Source organism: Nomascus leucogenys, chromosome 10 (assembly GCF_006542625.1).
Source record: "Nomascus leucogenys isolate Asia chromosome 10, Asia_NLE_v1, whole genome shotgun sequence".
NCBI lineage: Eukaryota > Metazoa > Chordata > Mammalia > Primates > Hylobatidae > Nomascus > Nomascus leucogenys.
Window position 1 is genome coordinate 12,718,098 of NC_044390.1, and position 16,913 is coordinate 12,735,010.

The following is a 16,913-nucleotide window of genomic DNA, read 5'->3' on the forward strand; positions in this document are numbered from 1 at the left end:
TAGTTAAGGTTAGTTCATATCTATATAGGAAGTTCAGGAAGAAAAGCTAGGCATATGCTGAATACGTTAGAAGGAAATTGATGTCTCTGACATTGAATAGCAGAAATTAGGTCATTAAATTTGAAGGCAGTAAGTTGTGGTCATACAGTAGCATAGTTAGAAATTTCTAGCTGGAAGAATTTCAGTTGGTTACAAATCCTATATGAGGGAGTGAAATGCGGAATGAGTAAAGGTCCAGGAATTAAGATGATATAAATGTTGAGGCTATGATCTTAATTATGTATGTATTTTGTATTTCCCAGGAAATTGGCAGAAATTGGGATTGAGAGAAAGACTAAATCAGGTCTCAAGTCTTCAGTGAATGAGGTAGGGATTTAATAGATGATAGCAACAAAAAGTAGAGAGTAGAATAAGTAAATGGCATACTCCCCAGAGCAGCATGAAGCTTTCACGTGAGGGAGAGAGTAATGGCAGTGAAATACCAGGAAAAGGTCACCCTCCTCTACTTGCCCAGTGGAATAGACGTTACCAACCAGGGCAGGGTGAGGGGTGAGGGAGAATTGACATCTGTAAAGGGAGAATCAAATTTCAGTTAAGATTTGGAAACAGTGTGACTTTACATATATATATATATATATATATATATATATATATATATATGTATATATACTTTAAGCTCTGGGATACTTGCGCAGAATGAGCAGGTTTGTTACATAGTTACACATGTACCATGGTGGTTTTCTGCATCCATCAACCTGTCTTAAGCCCCGCATGCATTAGGTATTTGCTCTAATGCTCTCCCTCTCCTTGCCCCCAACCCCCGACAGGCCCCGGTGTGTGATATTCCCCTCCCTCAGAGTGACTTCTGTGGAAAGAAGCTTAGGCCTGGAATTCTGATTCCAGATTAGTGGAATGTAGAGAGGGGAGTTATCTATCGGTGGCAGGAACAGAGACTGAGAGGCAGAGAGGTTTGGTTGCCTTTTGTCATTTGACCAAAGCTTAGAAGGATGAGAAGTATGCTTGAAAGTGACTGATCTCAAATATTTTAATATTGGCACAAATCATGAGGGTACCACATGGTTTCTGGGTCTGTGTCAGCAGAGTGGTGTGAAAGTAAAAGAAGAGGGATCTCTTGCTATATCGATAAAAGAGTTCTTTTGGGGTATTGAAGTAAGCCTGCGTGTATATGTGATTTAGAGTGGAATCATTTATTTTTCTATTCATTCAGTGACTTTTAGAACATATGTGTCAAATATCTTGGATATATCAATGACTAAGACACAAAAATCCTTTTTAGAGTATACATTTTAATGGGGGGTGGTTGGAGTGAGGCAGATCAGCATGACAAATAAGCAAATTATTTAGTGTGTTGGAAAGTAAGCACTATGGAAAGAAAATTATAACCAAGATAGGGAATATTGGGAAAGGCTGAAATTTTAAATGAAATGGTCAGAGTAGTCCTAATTAAGAAGGTGAGGTTTGAACAAACAGTTGAATGGGGAGTAAACTCTATGACTCTGTGGGGGAAGAGTTCCAGGCAGAAGGAACAGTTGGTACACTAAGGCTTTGAGGTGGGAGTGTGCCTAGTGTGAGACTGAGTCTCATGTGTCTGAAATCAGAGTCAGAGAAAGAGTAGTAGTAGGAGGTCATATTAGAGTGTTAGAAAAAAAAATGTGGTTAAGTGAGAGTTTTTTGTTAAATTCTAGCGTATGATACAGATTTATATTATTAAATATATAGTTCTAAGTACTTAACTAAATTTACCATATTAAAATGTAATAGTTTTAAAAAATGTAAGACTGAGAATTTGAGTGATAGAATTTATTATTAGTCATTTTATGTTTGAGGAGTAACTTTTTAAGTTCTCTATTCTTAAAGTAGTAGTTTTCAATTCTTTACAGAATGATTTGGAACAAGTTCTACGTCAAATTGGCGATAAGGACCAAAAGATTCAGAACCTTGAAGCTTTATTACAGAAGAGTAAAGAAAATATTTCATTACTAGAAAAAGAAAGAGAAGATCTTTATGCAAAAATTCAGGCTGGCGAAGGAGAGACGGCTGTTCTTAACCAGTTACAAGAAAAAAACCATACACTACAGGAGCAAGTAAGCTTGTAAAATATATTATATTTCTAAAATTTACTTCTGTCTCTCTAAGTCTTACTAAGTGCTTTATTTAAATGATTCTTCATTCTTGCTCTTTTTAGCACATTTTAAATGTTACATATTTTTTGCCAAATAGCATCTCATGTACCTTAAGAGGTAGGTTACTATTGTAGTGAAAGTTAGTTAACATGATTTGGCAAAGGAAAATTTCTCAGTTCATGTCCCTGCATGTAAGTTAGTGTGACTATGAATAAATCATTTTACATTGTTAGCTCACTGGAAAAACAGAAATATTTATAGTGCATGCTTGCCTAATGGCATTTTGTGATGTTTAAAAAAAAGAATAATGAAATGTATTCATAAATTGAACATATTAATCAAGTGTTAGTTTTTACTGTGTATTGATTAATATACAGACTTAACAGTAACATATTTTGATAAAGTATATGTCTTTGCATCATGTATAGCCAATAATTTTGATAAGTTGCCTTAATGTTCCAACATTAAAATGTAGTTTAGGAAAAGTTTATAAAATTTAGATAAATACATTTTCAAACACAAAAGAATTTACAATTGCTTTTTTGGAAGAATTGTGTAATAAGAGAGTTATTATCTAAATGAGAAAATATTTAAAGTATCAGAAAGCCATATCACTTTTCTAGTTTTAGAATTAGAATATAACAGATTTCCCCCCAAATTTCAGAGTTAGTTTTGAAGAATTCTTTAGGTTAGTTTTTAGTTGTATACAGCTTGATGTTGCTTATCATATAAATATGGTTAGGAAGCCATGCATTCATTTTAAAGAATAAATTAAAATAAATCTGTTTCTGGCCATATTGAGATAGTTAATACCTATTTAGCCATTCTACCATAAACACCGGGAAAAGTGGAAAAAATGTACAAAACTACTGTTTTCAGACATTGGACAATAGGCAGTGCAGGACTGTGATCCCTGAGAGAAGAGAGGCAAGTGACATGAACTCTTTGACTACGCTAACTTTTGATCCAGAGACAGTTTCCAGACTGTGGCACAGCTTGGGGGAATCTAAGGAAAACCCAGTGGTGTTATTGAACCGAGGATGTGAGATATTAAATTAAATTGAGAGACTGAAGTTCAGGGAGGTTAAGGCAGATCGAATTTGTAGGGTAGGATACCAGAAAGGAAGGAGCAGTACAGAGAAAAAGCTTCAGAAATCTGCTTAAGAATTCACTTGAGGCTTTGTTCAATGCCAAGTTTTGTACTTGTAAAGTGGGATTCTATGAGGCCAATGAATACTGTCAAGGAGCTACAGGCTGAAAAATTACTAGTGCTTATACAGGGCTGGGAGATGTTCAGGTTCCAGCCAATCAGAAGAAAGACGTGGCTGAACACTTGGAGTATTCAGTAGACATGTCAGAAATGTCATACCTTAGGAGAGGAGTAAGGCTCAACTAGCCCTAGAGTAAAAGCTGCCATTCACCCGACCTTACAAAGTGTAAAAAAAACTTTAAAAGGATCCGGTAGAACCACAAAAATATTAAATACGTGCTGGGACAAAACATTCCTTGAAAGAAGACAACAAAATCGAGAGTGGTCACAATAAATAGTAAAAGATTACTACACATGTGAAGAAACAAACAATGTGAGCCATGACCAGGAGAGAAATTACTCAGTGGGAACAGACCCTGAAATAAGAGATGATGGAGCCACCAGACAAGTACTTTAAAACAGCTCTTCAAATATGCATATGGATAGAAACAAAAAACTATAATGATGGAGATAGCAGTGGAAATGGCTGGGTGCAGTAACTTGTGCCTGTAATCCCAGCTACTCTAGAGGCTGAAGTGAAAGGATCACTTGAGCCTGGGAGTGAGCTACCACTGTGCTACTGCACTCCAGCCTGGGTGACGGAGTGAGACCCTGTCTCTTAAAAAAAAAAACAGAAATGGTAAAAAAAAAAAAAAAAAATAAATTGAACTTTTAGAGATAAAACAAAAATACATGAAATGAAAATTTTATTGGATGTACTTAATAGATTAAGCAAGTAGAAAACAGTATCAGTGAACATAAAAGACAAGGCAATTGAAACTGTTCACCATGAAGTACAGAGGGAAAAAAGGATGGGGAAAAAAACACAGTACCTTAGTGACCCATGGGATAGTATTATGTAAGCTAGCATAAGTACAATTAATGTCACAGAAGGGTGGAGAGGAGGAAAATAGAAACAATGGCTGAAAAAATTTTAGTTTTTAAAATTTCAATGGATGCAAATGAAAAAAATTTAATTTTTGATTAGAAACATGGTCAAAAAGCTTGGTGAACTCAAAGCAAGGTACATCAAAGAAATATCAAATGACTTTGATTTCATCTAAATTAAAAAAAAAGTATGCTCTTCAAAAGATACCATTATGAAAATAAAAGCCATAACACAGAATGGGAGAAAACATTTGCAATACGTGTATCTGACAATTCAGAAATGCCCAGAATATATAAAGAAATCTTGTTACTTAGCCAAATCAGTGATTGGCTGGAGTTAGAGATGGGATGGGAGGAATGACTGCAGAAGGGCATGAGGAAACATTCTGGGCTAATGGAAATGTTCTTTGTCTTGATTGTGGTGCTGGCTAGTTAAATAAGTGTATGCATTCATCAAATCTCAAATTGTACAACTTAAATTGAATGAATTTTATATAACTTACAGCTCAATAAAGATTATTTTAAAAGTAATATCAGTCTTTGAATAAAATGTTATTTCTTGATATTTGAGATACTGTGTTGACATATTTTGGAAAAGTGAATAATTTTACTTGAAAAAATTTGAGATAAACTATCATAAAGCAGTTTAATATTCTCGTGGTTCTTAAATTTAGGTTTCTGAATTTTTGTTATGTCATTTGTGAACTTCATGATTAGTCTTACTTGTATAAACTTGTATAACAGGTAACTCAACTAACAGAGAAGCTGAAGAATCAGTCAGAAAGCCATAAACAAGCCCAGGAGAATTTGCATGACCAGGTACAAGAGCAGAAGGCACATCTTAGAGCTGCACAAGACCGTGTCCTTTCCCTAGAAACTAGTGTCAGTGAATTAAATAGTCAATTAAGTGAAAGCAAGGAGAAGGTCTCCCAGCTTGACATACAGGTAATATTAAATTTAATGTTTGTGTAAAGCACCAGTTTTAGACCGTCAAATGTTTTAAATTCTGTTTCTCTCTTTTTGCCTTGCGTATTAATTGAAAAAAATTTGAAATAGGAAATAGATAAAGGCTATATCTAGACAATTTGTTGAACTTTCCTGTTTGACTTTCTCCCCTGCTCCCCCTCTCTGTCTGTCCCTCCCTTCTCCCTTCTGCCTTCCTCTCACTCTTCCTCTCTCCTCTCCCTCTCTCTCTCTCTCTGTCTCTGTCTCTCTGTCTCTGGCTCTTGCTCTCGGGCGCACTCTCTCTGTCCTCAAGCTATACCTGGTGAAATCACTAAATCTTTTAGATTTTCCTTGTTTTGATCATGCCATTCGTGTTTTTTACATTCAAATTAGTTTGATATTATACCATTAGATTTCTATGTTAAATATTTTTTTGACTTTGATTTTTTAAATCTTCCTTTAAAAGTCTGACTTCTGATTAAAAAAAAAATTCCCCTACATGGTGCCGTATTCTTTCAGAATTCTATATTGCAGTCTTCCTCAATGAATCAGTCATGGGGTGAGCAGTAAGACATAATTTTTTCTCCATTCTTACTATTGATTTCTTATTCTGTGATATAGAATAGAAATTTATAGAAATAGTTCAAGGCTTGATTTTACTGTAAGATAATGATTCCACTGGAAATAAGGAATATAATAAAATAATATAACTGGCATACTTATTAGAACTTGGAGAGAATATACATTTCTTTCTTTTTTAAAAAATTATTTGCCAGATGAGTTATATGATAGATAACCTATTATGTGGATGTCCAATGTAAGGGGGAGGGGAATGAGGAGGGAATGGGAGTCTAGTGACAATGTGAATGATGTATTAGGACAGTCTGTGATTCTTTCTGCATTGCAAGATCCTTTCCTTTACAAAAGATTGCTCTTCCACTGCTGTTCATTTCAGAACTAGTTCCAGCAATGAGATCAGCCCATTTTTTTGTTACTATCATTGCTCCCATTATCACCTTGACAGTAACTTCTTCTTTGCCATTACTCTGAAAAATGTTACCTGTAGATATTTTTTAAGTTTTTGAGGCTTTTTTCAAAACTACTTTAACTTCTTTATGAACTAGTGTTAGTTCATGAAGTAGGATGTATGGCCTTACTTTTCTTTTGAGAATTAGGACTCTGAGAAAAACCTAGTGCTTTAAGTGATATTATTAATAAAAGAATGTCAACCAAAAGTGCTTAGCTGTAGCCAGCTGTAGCTTAACTGTTAAAGTAATGTTTTTTTCTGGAGTGTCCCTTTAACTATACAAATGAGGCTTTTAAGCTGTTTCTCAATTTAAAGTTCTATAATACACCTTTTGATCCCTACTTCCACAGTACTTCCTTGTGTGCATGATCAGGACAGCATCAAGGTACATTATTATGCACATGTATGAGAGCACTTCACTGCTTTTACTGTTTTAAGGGCTTTAATGCAAAAGTTGCAACAATTGTAGCCTTGTAGTAATTGGTACTTAGTCATTGCCTATAAAAAGGGCAAACAGAGGGGCTGGCTATACGAATAGCCACATTTCCCCCCCATCAGAAGCCTTTCTAAAATAAGGCAAACTAGTGGAGCGATTATTTAATTTCCCCCAAACTTTCTTTATATGCTACATGATTTTGGAATATACATATATTACATTAGTTGAAGCATGCTGTATAAAAAAGATCATGAGTGATTATCATATGTTAAAATATTTCATGAAGTTTTGCTTCCTCAGATAGATGAAATGCCATATGTAAATAAAGCTGACTTCTGCAAAAATATATTCGTAGTCTATACTATATATTCATCAGTATAGATTTACTATGTATTGTTCAAAGGGAAGATTTCTTTAGTTTTCACCTTTAAATCAATATAGATGTATATACCTTGTTGTAACTATTATTTCTGTGAAAATTAAGTATTTCGATATTGAGAAAAAATTATTTGAATTTTTCCTTCAGCTTGTAATTATCTATACAATGTAAATCTTAGATTTCTTATGTTCATTGATCCTCTCTTCAACCAGCTAAAAGAATGCTCCCCCCATTTTTACTGTTTTCTCAAAATATGTTAATTTTAAATACATGTTTTTACATATATATTTTATTTTTTGCTTTTCTTTCTTTTTTTTTTTTTTTTCTGAGACAGAGTCTTGCTCTGTCACCAGGCTGGAGTGCAGTGGCGCAATCTCAGCTCACTGCAGCCTCCACCTCCCAGGTTCAAGCGATTCTCCTGCCTCAGCCTCCTGAGCAGCTGTGACTACAGGTGCATGCCACCATGCCCAGCTAATTTTTGTATTTTTAGTAGAGACGGGGTTTCACCACGTTGGCCAGGATGGTCTCGATTGCCTGACCTCGTGATCTGCCTGCCTTGGCCTCCCAAAGTGCTGGGATTGCAGGTGTGAGCCACCGCACTTGGCCTATTTTTTGCTTTTCGTATTCGAGGTGAGTTGTACTAAAGGTATTCAAACATTTAAAAGTGTTACTTTTGATAACAAGATAGTTCTTTTTGCTTGTTTGATTTTATTGGCAGCCTTGAATTTTTAATGTTTAATATTTTGACTGTGAGCATCAACAATAAAACCCTTTAAGTGAGAAGTTATCAGGGAATACTGAATTTTACAAAGTGCCAGTTGTCTGGCTGTTTTGAGTCATTGAATTCTGTAATTCTTGATTATCTTTGGAGTAATCATTTTTGGGGCATGGTTATTTACTTTATCATAATAGCGGTAGACGTTCAGATACTCACTTCTGAAAAGTACAGTGGCCTTTTTCTGGAAAAAAAGTCTACCTTTTCTTTCTTAGCAAAGGAATACTAAAGTGTTTTGGAATCATATAAGGATATCTTTTTATTGTTTATGCAGCATTATTAGGCGTCTTCTCCCCTATCATTCCTATTTTGGGGATTTTCACATACGTGTTTTTCAATATATAAATCCATATGTTTTTGCCAAGGACTTAATTTTTAAATTGTTTAGTCACAAAAGCAGTGTGCATTCAAGCAAGAGGAAATCAAGAACTAAATATCAATTAAATAATTTGTAAATGTTGTTGCAGATTAAAGCCAAAACCGAACTATTGCTATCAGCAGAAGCAGCAAAAACTGCTCAAAGAGCTGATCTTCAGAATCATTTGGACACAGCTCAAAATGCATTACAAGATAAACAGCAGGTAGGGAAACAGATGCAATTTCATACTATCACCTAGTGCTTTGGTAGATAAACAAATTGCAAACATGTAAAGATGATACCCAGTTTTGTATAATCTTATGATAGACTTGCTTATCCCCCTTAATTTCTCCATGAGTTCCAGTTGAGTAGTAAAAGTGGGGGTCACATAGATGGAGATAAAAATAACAGCTTTGTTTTTGATAAATTTCTACTAGTGTGCAGCTGTGGTTGGTTTCCTGATATTGTCCTTCTCCCCTAGCCTAGACCTTAGTGTAGAGCAGTAATGTTTACTCCTAACTTTTGAATTGTTGCCCCATCCCTTCAAGTGTTGGTGATTGGAAGGGGCAGACCTCCACATTTGTTTTTAGTAGGTAGACTGGACCATGACCCAAATGTACTTGCCACTTGGAAACAGGAAAATAACACTATATATTCTATTTCAGTTATAAGAGTTAACTCCTTTCTTGGGAATAGGAGGAAGTGAGGAGCTGGAGGGAATACAGAAGCAGTACTGTGGTAGAATAGAAGCATCCTACTTTAGGGTCAAGGTGAATGTTGCTGGTAGATTTTTCTTAGCTTTTACTGGTAGAAATTTTTAAAATTTACTTGTTATTCAGGGAGTAATATTAGTTATTGGTCTTTTTTTTTTTCTTTAGATGGAGTTTTTTGCTCTTGTTACCCAGGTTGGAGTACAATGGTGTAATCTTGGCTCACTGCAACCTCCACCTCCCGGGTTCAAGCAATTCTCCTGCCTCAGCCTCCCAAGTAGCTGGGATTACAGGCATGTGCCACTGTGCCTGGCTAATTTTGTATTTTTAATAGAGACAGGGTTTCACCATGTTGGTCAGGCTGGTCTCAAACTCCGACCTCAGGTGATCCGCCCACCTCAGCCTCCCAAAGTGCTAGGGTTATAGGTGTGAGCCACCACACCCGGCTTTATTGGTCCATTGTTTAAAAAACAATACAGAAGTATATCAAGTTAAAAAACAGAACAAAACAGTTTTGTATATTTACCCTTTACCAAAAACCCATTTGAATGGAATGTTTGCTGTTAAATTTGGTATGTGTCCTACTTTTGGTACATAGTAGATTTACTAGTAATTTTTATTATTATTATTATTTTTTTTTGTGCAACTGGATATTCCAAATGAATTGAAAAGCGTCATAAATGTAATCACTGTAATATTTTTTAAAAATAGTTTAAAAAATTGGTGTCTTGAATGTTGAAAATATTTAATATAAAGTGTTATTTTATTATTAGCCTGGCTAATATTCTGTTTTAGCTCCTAAAATAATTCTTCCTAGATAAACATTGAAAAGTTATTAAACTGTTATACATATAAACTTAGGATCTCAGACTACGCAAGAATTTAGTTCATGTCATTTATATTGGTAGGTAAGTATAGCCTCTGATATATCGTTAGATTTATCTGAACTCTTACTCCAAATATTTTTTTAAATAAAATTAGAGTTTTCAATTTTACTTTGAACATTTGGCCACTACAATATAGTAAACCTTACCAAGGTTTTCTTCAATTGTACTTTTCTAAAGGAGTTAAGTAAGATTACTACTCAGTTGGATCAAGTCACTGCAAAGTTACAAGACAAGCAAGAACATTGCAGTCAGCTGGAAAGTCATCTTAAAGAATATAAAGAGAAATACCTCTCTTTAGAACAGAAAACCGAAGAGCTAGAAGGTCAAATTAAGGTTTGTATAAAAGAAGTTTAATTTAGTCATATTTTCTACTTCAGTAGCAATGGAATCTCATGACCTACATGGAATCAAAGATTTTTAATTAACAAAGAAAGGTGAAGTTGTGGTATAAAATTTTTTAAAAATTGCTTGTAATTTTTCGTGTCTTAAGTTTGAATTCTATCTTTATGTTTAATTTCTTCCTTAATGAGCATCTTTTATAAATGACAGTCAACTTTCATACTGATTCCATTGTAATGTGTTACTTTTTCCAAAGACAGCTAACCAGGGATCTACTCTACAATTACAAGGATCTTACCAATTCTTTGTTGTGAAGTCTCTTCTGTTCCTTCATTCTTCCATCTCTTACCAACTTACTCCAATATCACATTTCAGATATGGTAGACTTTTCCTTTTTAGAACTTTATACCCTTTGGATTTTGCTTCTAATTTAAAAACACATTGAGACTATGATAAACTGCATCTTACTTTAACATAACTCCATATGAATGTGTTGATTTACTGAAGAGATAAGATGATTAGACATCTCAGAAGGATTTTTTTTTTTTTTTAGGATGGCTACGGTTTTTTTTTTTTTTTTTTTTTTTTTTTTATTTTTTTTTTTTATTTTTATTTTTTTATTGTACTTTAGGGTTTTAGGGTACATGTGCACAATGTGCAGGTTTGTTACATATGTATCCATGTGCCATGTTGATTTCTCTCAGAAGGATTTGACCTGAGTTTTTGTGTCCTTTAAATTAGAACCGCTTGTGTTTAACTGCCTTTGGCTAAAAATAAAAAAATAAAAAATAAATTAAAAAAAATTGAGCTACTATCAGTTAAACAAAAACTTGTCAAGTTACTATATATATGTAACTTATACTTCCTCAACCTGGTGAAGCGTGTGTGTATGAGTTTAGAGTCATGAAATGTATATATGTACATACATACCAATATAGTATGGGGGAATAATTATATTTACAATTCTGTTTATAGGTTCCTTTTTCTTTATGGGAAATGATAATAGCAAAGGCAAAGTACTTTAGGCATGGTTAAAAATAACAGAAGTATTATTTTACTGAAAAGTGTCTAATGAGAATTCTGTTTGGTTACCTATTAAAAATAGTGGTTATTTAGAACTGAGTTTTTATTGTGATTATCAGCTCTAACACTTTGTAATTATCATTTTAGGGAGTATTTTATATTTTTTATATAGACATGTAGAATTAATTTAGCTACATCAAGTATCTTTTATTTAATGAATATTTTCAGTGTAGGTCAATGGTAAGGGCTACAGGTACCAATCAGTTTATAAAATATCTAGTGTGCAAAATCACTACCACTGCAAGGAAATGCATTGTGTAAAGCTTTTCAAACTTATATTTAACAGTTTGATTTTGTAAGTTTGTAAAACTACACACATAATTACATGTATACATGTGAAATGCAAACTATATTCTGAAGAACAACAATGTCATCTAGTCCAAGAGACTAAAGAAGCAAAATCAGGAACTTAATTGGCTTTATATTTAAGATCAATAGGTGTTAATGAGAAGGAGTACATGGGAACTTCATTTTAGTTTTAAATATCTTATAATTACATCAGTGTTTTTAACTGGGCCTATAAAAAATAATATGTTTTAAGTGAGTACATCAGTGAACCTGTTAACTTATTTTTTCATACTTGAGTTAATAACTTTTACTGAGGTAATAACTATTTATGTTTCTATGTTTCTTTTAAGTTGATTGTTTTATTCAGAGTTAATTTTTTTTTTTTTTTTGAGATGGAGTCTCATTCTGTTGCCCAGGCTGGAGTATAGTGGTGCGATCTCAGCTTGCTGCAACCTCTGCCTCCCAGGTTCAAGCTTTTCTCCTGCGTCAGCCTCTTGAGTAGCTGGGACTTCAGGCACGGGCCACCACGCCTGGCTAATTTTTGTATTTTTTTTTTTTTTTTAGTAGAGACAGGGTTTTACCATGTTGGCCAGGCTGGTCTCGAACTTCTGACCTCAAGTGATCTGCCTCCCAAGGTGCTGGGATTACAGGTGTGAGCCACCGCGCCCAGCCAAGAATTAGTTTTAAACATCAACACTTAGTAGCTGTCTATCATGTATAAAGCTTTCTGCTGGGTCTTCTGAAAGATTTTAAAATAAATAACACCCTTAGTAATGATTTCAGAATATGTTTTTTATTATAATAAATATTTTATTTTTTTGTATGTCACACCTGTTTGAATATAAACAAAAATGTTACAGTATTTAATAATGGACTGAAAATTACTAATATTAAAATGGCTGCCATATCATTTTTTTCATAGAAACTAGAAGCCGATAGTCTCGAAGTTAAAGCAAGCAAGGAGCAGGCTTTGCAAGATCTGCAACAGCAAAGACAGCTGAACACAGATTTGGAGCTCAGAGCCACAGAATTGAGTAAACAACTTGAAATGGAGAAAGAAATGTAAGCTAAACCACTTTACTTACAAATTAAGGGAAAAGATTGTAAACTAAGTATTAAAATTTCTTTCAGATTTAAATTTTGCTATCATAGTGCTTAAAGACTTATTAAATATTTATTTTGTGTTGATTTTATAAACTGATGTTAATGTGAATGAAAAAATAAAGCCATCATAATATGATTAAACTTCTCTAGAAAGGACTGAAAACTTAGTTTTATAAAATTTGGGTCATCCAGTCTCTTTTCAACAATGATATGGTGCTCATTTCTCTGGCATAAACCTTGTTTTGAGTTGTTCACAAATTTGAATAAGTTACTGTAAAATTAAAAAATTCGGGGCTATTTATGTGTTACCCAAAAGTAGTTAGACTTCTAGCTATACCAAATAGGGAATGGATTCTTTCTTGTAAGAAGCCATCTCAGCCTGGGTAGCATAGCAAGATTGCTTGAGCTTGGGAGGTCAAGGCTATCACACCACTGCACTCCAGCCTGGGCGACAAAGTGATACTCTATCTCAAAAAAAAAAAAAAAAAAAAAGAAATGACCTCAGCTTTGTGATGCATTTTGGCAGATTGTCTATGTTTATGAAGACAAAGGAAACACAAAAACCAGTGTGCCTTCTTGTTTTTGTTATTGATGCGAAATTCACACATAGTTAAATGCACAGATTTTACATAAGTACTTTGAGTTTTAATCAGTGTATATTCTGTGTATCTATGGATCTAGCCACAGCCCCATATAGGACATTGTCATCACTCCAGGAGTTTTTCTCACTTGCCCTTCTAGTCAAGACCTTCCTTATCCTTTTCCTGTAGACAACCACAGTCTATGTGTCTATATGGTATCCTGACACCAGTATCATGGTATTGGTACCTAATATCATAGTATCTAATATCATATAATTATGATATTGAAAGTCATAAATGTAGCTAAGTTGGTGTGGCATAACACACAAAAGAAACCATAAGATATTTTTAATATACCATAAGATGGTATATTTTTAATGTAGCTTTATGATATTAGATATTAATCCTTCACCTTTATTATTTTTCAAGATTGTCTTGACTCTTGTAAGTTCATTGCTTTTCCATATACATTTTTGTATTAACTTGTACATGTCTACAAATAAAACTGTTGTATTTTGATTAGAATTGCCTTGAAACTGTAAATCAATTTGGGGAGAAGTGACATCTTAACAACATTGAGTCTTCTAATACACAAACATATGTCTCTTTATCTACTTGGGCCTTCTTTAATTTCTCTGAGCAGTATTTTATGGTTTTTAACATAGACATCTTGTACATCTTTTGTTAAATTTATTCCTGAGTATTTTTTTAATGCTATTGTAAATGTAATTGTTTTTTAAATTTAATTTTCCACTTATGACTAGTATAAAAATAGAATTTTTAAATATATATTGATTTTCTGCCCTTTAACCTTGTTCAGTTTACTTTTTAGTTTTAGTTGTTTGTAGAGTTCTTGACATTTTCTAACTAGACATTCATGTTATCTGTGAATACAGACAAATTTACTTCTTCCTTTCCAACCTATAGGCCTTTTATGTCTTTTTTCTTGCTGGCTGGGACATTCAGTAACATTTTGAATGTAAATAGTAATGGCAAATATTTTTGCATTATTTCTAATCTTAGGCAGGAAATATTAAATGTTTCATCATTAAGTTTGAGGTTAGCTGTAGGTTTTTCTGAGATTCCCTTTATCAGATTGAAGACATTACCTTCGATACCTAGTTATATATAAAAAAAAAAATTATCGGCCTTGTGGCTCATGCCTGTAATCCCAGAAATTTGGGAGGCCGAGGCAGGCAGATTATCTGAAGTCAGGAGTTCGAGACCAGCCTGGCCAACAGGGCGAAACCTCGTCTCCACTAAAAATACAAAAATCAGCCGGGGGTGGTGGCACGCGCCTGTAATCTCAGCTACTTGGGAGACTGAGGCATGAGAATTGCTTGAACCCGGGAGGCAGAGGTTTCAGTGAGCCGAGATCACGCCACTGCACTCCAGTGCCACTGCACTCCAACCTAGGCGACAGAGCGAGACTCCATCTCAAAAAAAAAAAAAAAAATTATTAAAAAAGAAAAATTATTGGGCTTGGATTGAATTTTATCACCTTTTTTTCTGTATCTGTTGATGTGATCATATGGATTTTCTGTTTTATTCTGTTAATATGGTCAGTTACATTGATTGATTTACTGTTAAACCAACCTTGCTTTCCTGGGGTAAATTCACTTGACCATGCTGTATTACCTTTTTATATATTGCTGTTTTTGATTTGATAATACTTTGTTAAAAATTTTTCATATATTTATGAGGGGTATTGGTCTGTAGTATTCTTTTAATATCATTGTCAGGTTTTGATATTAGAGTTAAACTGGCCTTAAAAAGGAATTGAGAAGTATTTCCTCTTCTTCTCCTTTCTGAAATAGTTTGTATGAGATGGATATTACTTGTTTCTTAAAAGTTTGATGGAATTCACTAGTGAACTGGCTAGGCTCAGAGTTCTCTTTCTGGGTTGTTTCATTTGGGGTTCAATTCATTTAATAGACATAGAGCTATTCTAATTTCCTGATTTTTTTTCTTGAGTCAGTTTTGGTAAATTGTGTCTTTCAGAAATGTGTTCATTTCCTCTAACCTTCAAATTTATTGGCAGTTGTTCATAATATTATACTTTTGAGGTCTGTTAGGATCTGTAGTAGTGTTCCTCCTTTATTCTTAATTGTGGTAATTTGTCTTTTTAAAAATCAATTTAATTAGAGATTTATCAGTTTTATCAGACTTTTGTAAAAAGCTTTTGATTTAATTGATTTTATCAGTTTTCTATCTTATTTATTTCTCCTCTTTATTGTTTCCATCTTTAGACCTTATTACTTTGCTTTTTTTTAGTAGCTTTTAAATGTGAAAGCGTCTCTGTGTCTGTCTACATTTTATAGTATCTGTTTCTTTTTTTCAGTTACCCACTTTTCACTTGTCAATGCTAGATGTAAGATTTCTGCAGATGGTAGTATGTAGCCTTATTCTAATAAAATCAGTGTATTATGACAGTTTTGCCACAGATGGAATAAATTATCTTGAAGGAGGGTATCTTTTTTCTAATTTGCACTAAAGTGCTCAGTGGATTTATGGCAGCTCTGAGTATAAGGGTGGATTGGTTTAGAAGATATTGGGACCTATAAGATTTATTGGTATATGAAATTTCAAGTGTCTCTGGTGGCAGAATGGGCATGTGCTTCTGAACATATGTAGCCATAGAAGTGCTTAGCTGCAGCATCATTCCTTCACTCCCAAGGTAGAATTAGTCTCTTGCCCAGCTTATCCTTGATGTTGATGCTGAATTTGGGTCCTGCCATGCTGAGATCTTCAGTGAACACATCACTCACCATTATTTTGATGGATAAAAATCAGTTCCACCCAATTCATTTGAATGTCTTCATATGACTGGTTACATTTGAGTACATTTTGTCTTTAAACATCAGATCACCTACTCTGACTGAGTTGATGGACTTGACTTGTGTCAAGGGGATGAGGGCTCTTGACTGTTCCAGTAGTAAAGGTAGAGACTAAGAACCTGAGAAAAGTCCTCTTCAGAAAGGTGAAATAAAACCCATCAGAGTTGATGATTAAGTTGTTCCACACCTTCATGGTTTTCATCCTTGTTTGGGGATATGATGGTGAAAATATTCTCATTTTCATATCTAGTAAATTGGTTCCTGATACTTTGAATTGGAGGTTATAGAATTGCATCTCAAGCATTCCTCCTCACGGTAGTTTCCAGTGCCTACGTATTTGAGGAGCATATCTGATCCATTACATTACCAACCAAATGGTTCATCATTATCTCTAGAATGCAGTCATCAGTCCATGAAGATCATCTCCGAGATGGCTTTTGTTCTCTTCCTCAAAAACCCTGCAGGCCCAATGGTTCTTTCTGTTTCCAATGGGCCCAATGGAAGTGGACCCATTTTCATTCAATGTTCTAATCTCATGGTTCAGAATTCACTTACAGGGCTCCCACATCCTATTGCGGTAGGAAAACCTTTAAGACTAAGATCTTTCTTGCCTATGTACTTTGTACATACATTTGTCCTCTGAGGTCTTCTCACATTTCTGGAGTACTAGCTAGGCAAGGAGGGCTGGGGTCCCTTCTGCTCTTATATCAGATAAACATATAGAGACTTTGACTAAACCCCACTCATGAGTCCAGGGCTCAGCCCAAATAACAGGATACAGGGCTCCCCTTTTTGAGGGCCCACTTACATTTATACACCCAATGTTTCCCTCCCATTTTACAATGTATTTTCATTCCTCTGCAGTTTAATATATTTTCTGATT

The 16,913-nt window shown here is 34.3% G+C and overlaps 1 protein-coding gene across 2 annotated transcripts in view; it reads left to right on the plus strand.

The window, feature by feature from the left end:
• Positions 1-16,913, plus strand: part of EEA1 (early endosome antigen 1) — a 157,069-nt gene that overhangs the window by 107,717 nt on the left and 32,439 nt on the right. For both annotated transcript variants that reach the window (XM_030819863.1, XM_003259658.2), the window contains 5 exons: positions 1,902-2,105; positions 5,026-5,226; positions 8,311-8,424; positions 9,976-10,131; positions 12,431-12,570. In XM_030819863.1, the coding sequence (XP_030675723.1) occupies positions 1,902-2,105; positions 5,026-5,226; positions 8,311-8,424; positions 9,976-10,131; positions 12,431-12,570 (815 nt within the window). The remainder of the gene's footprint in view (positions 1-1,901; positions 2,106-5,025; positions 5,227-8,310; positions 8,425-9,975; positions 10,132-12,430; positions 12,571-16,913) is intronic.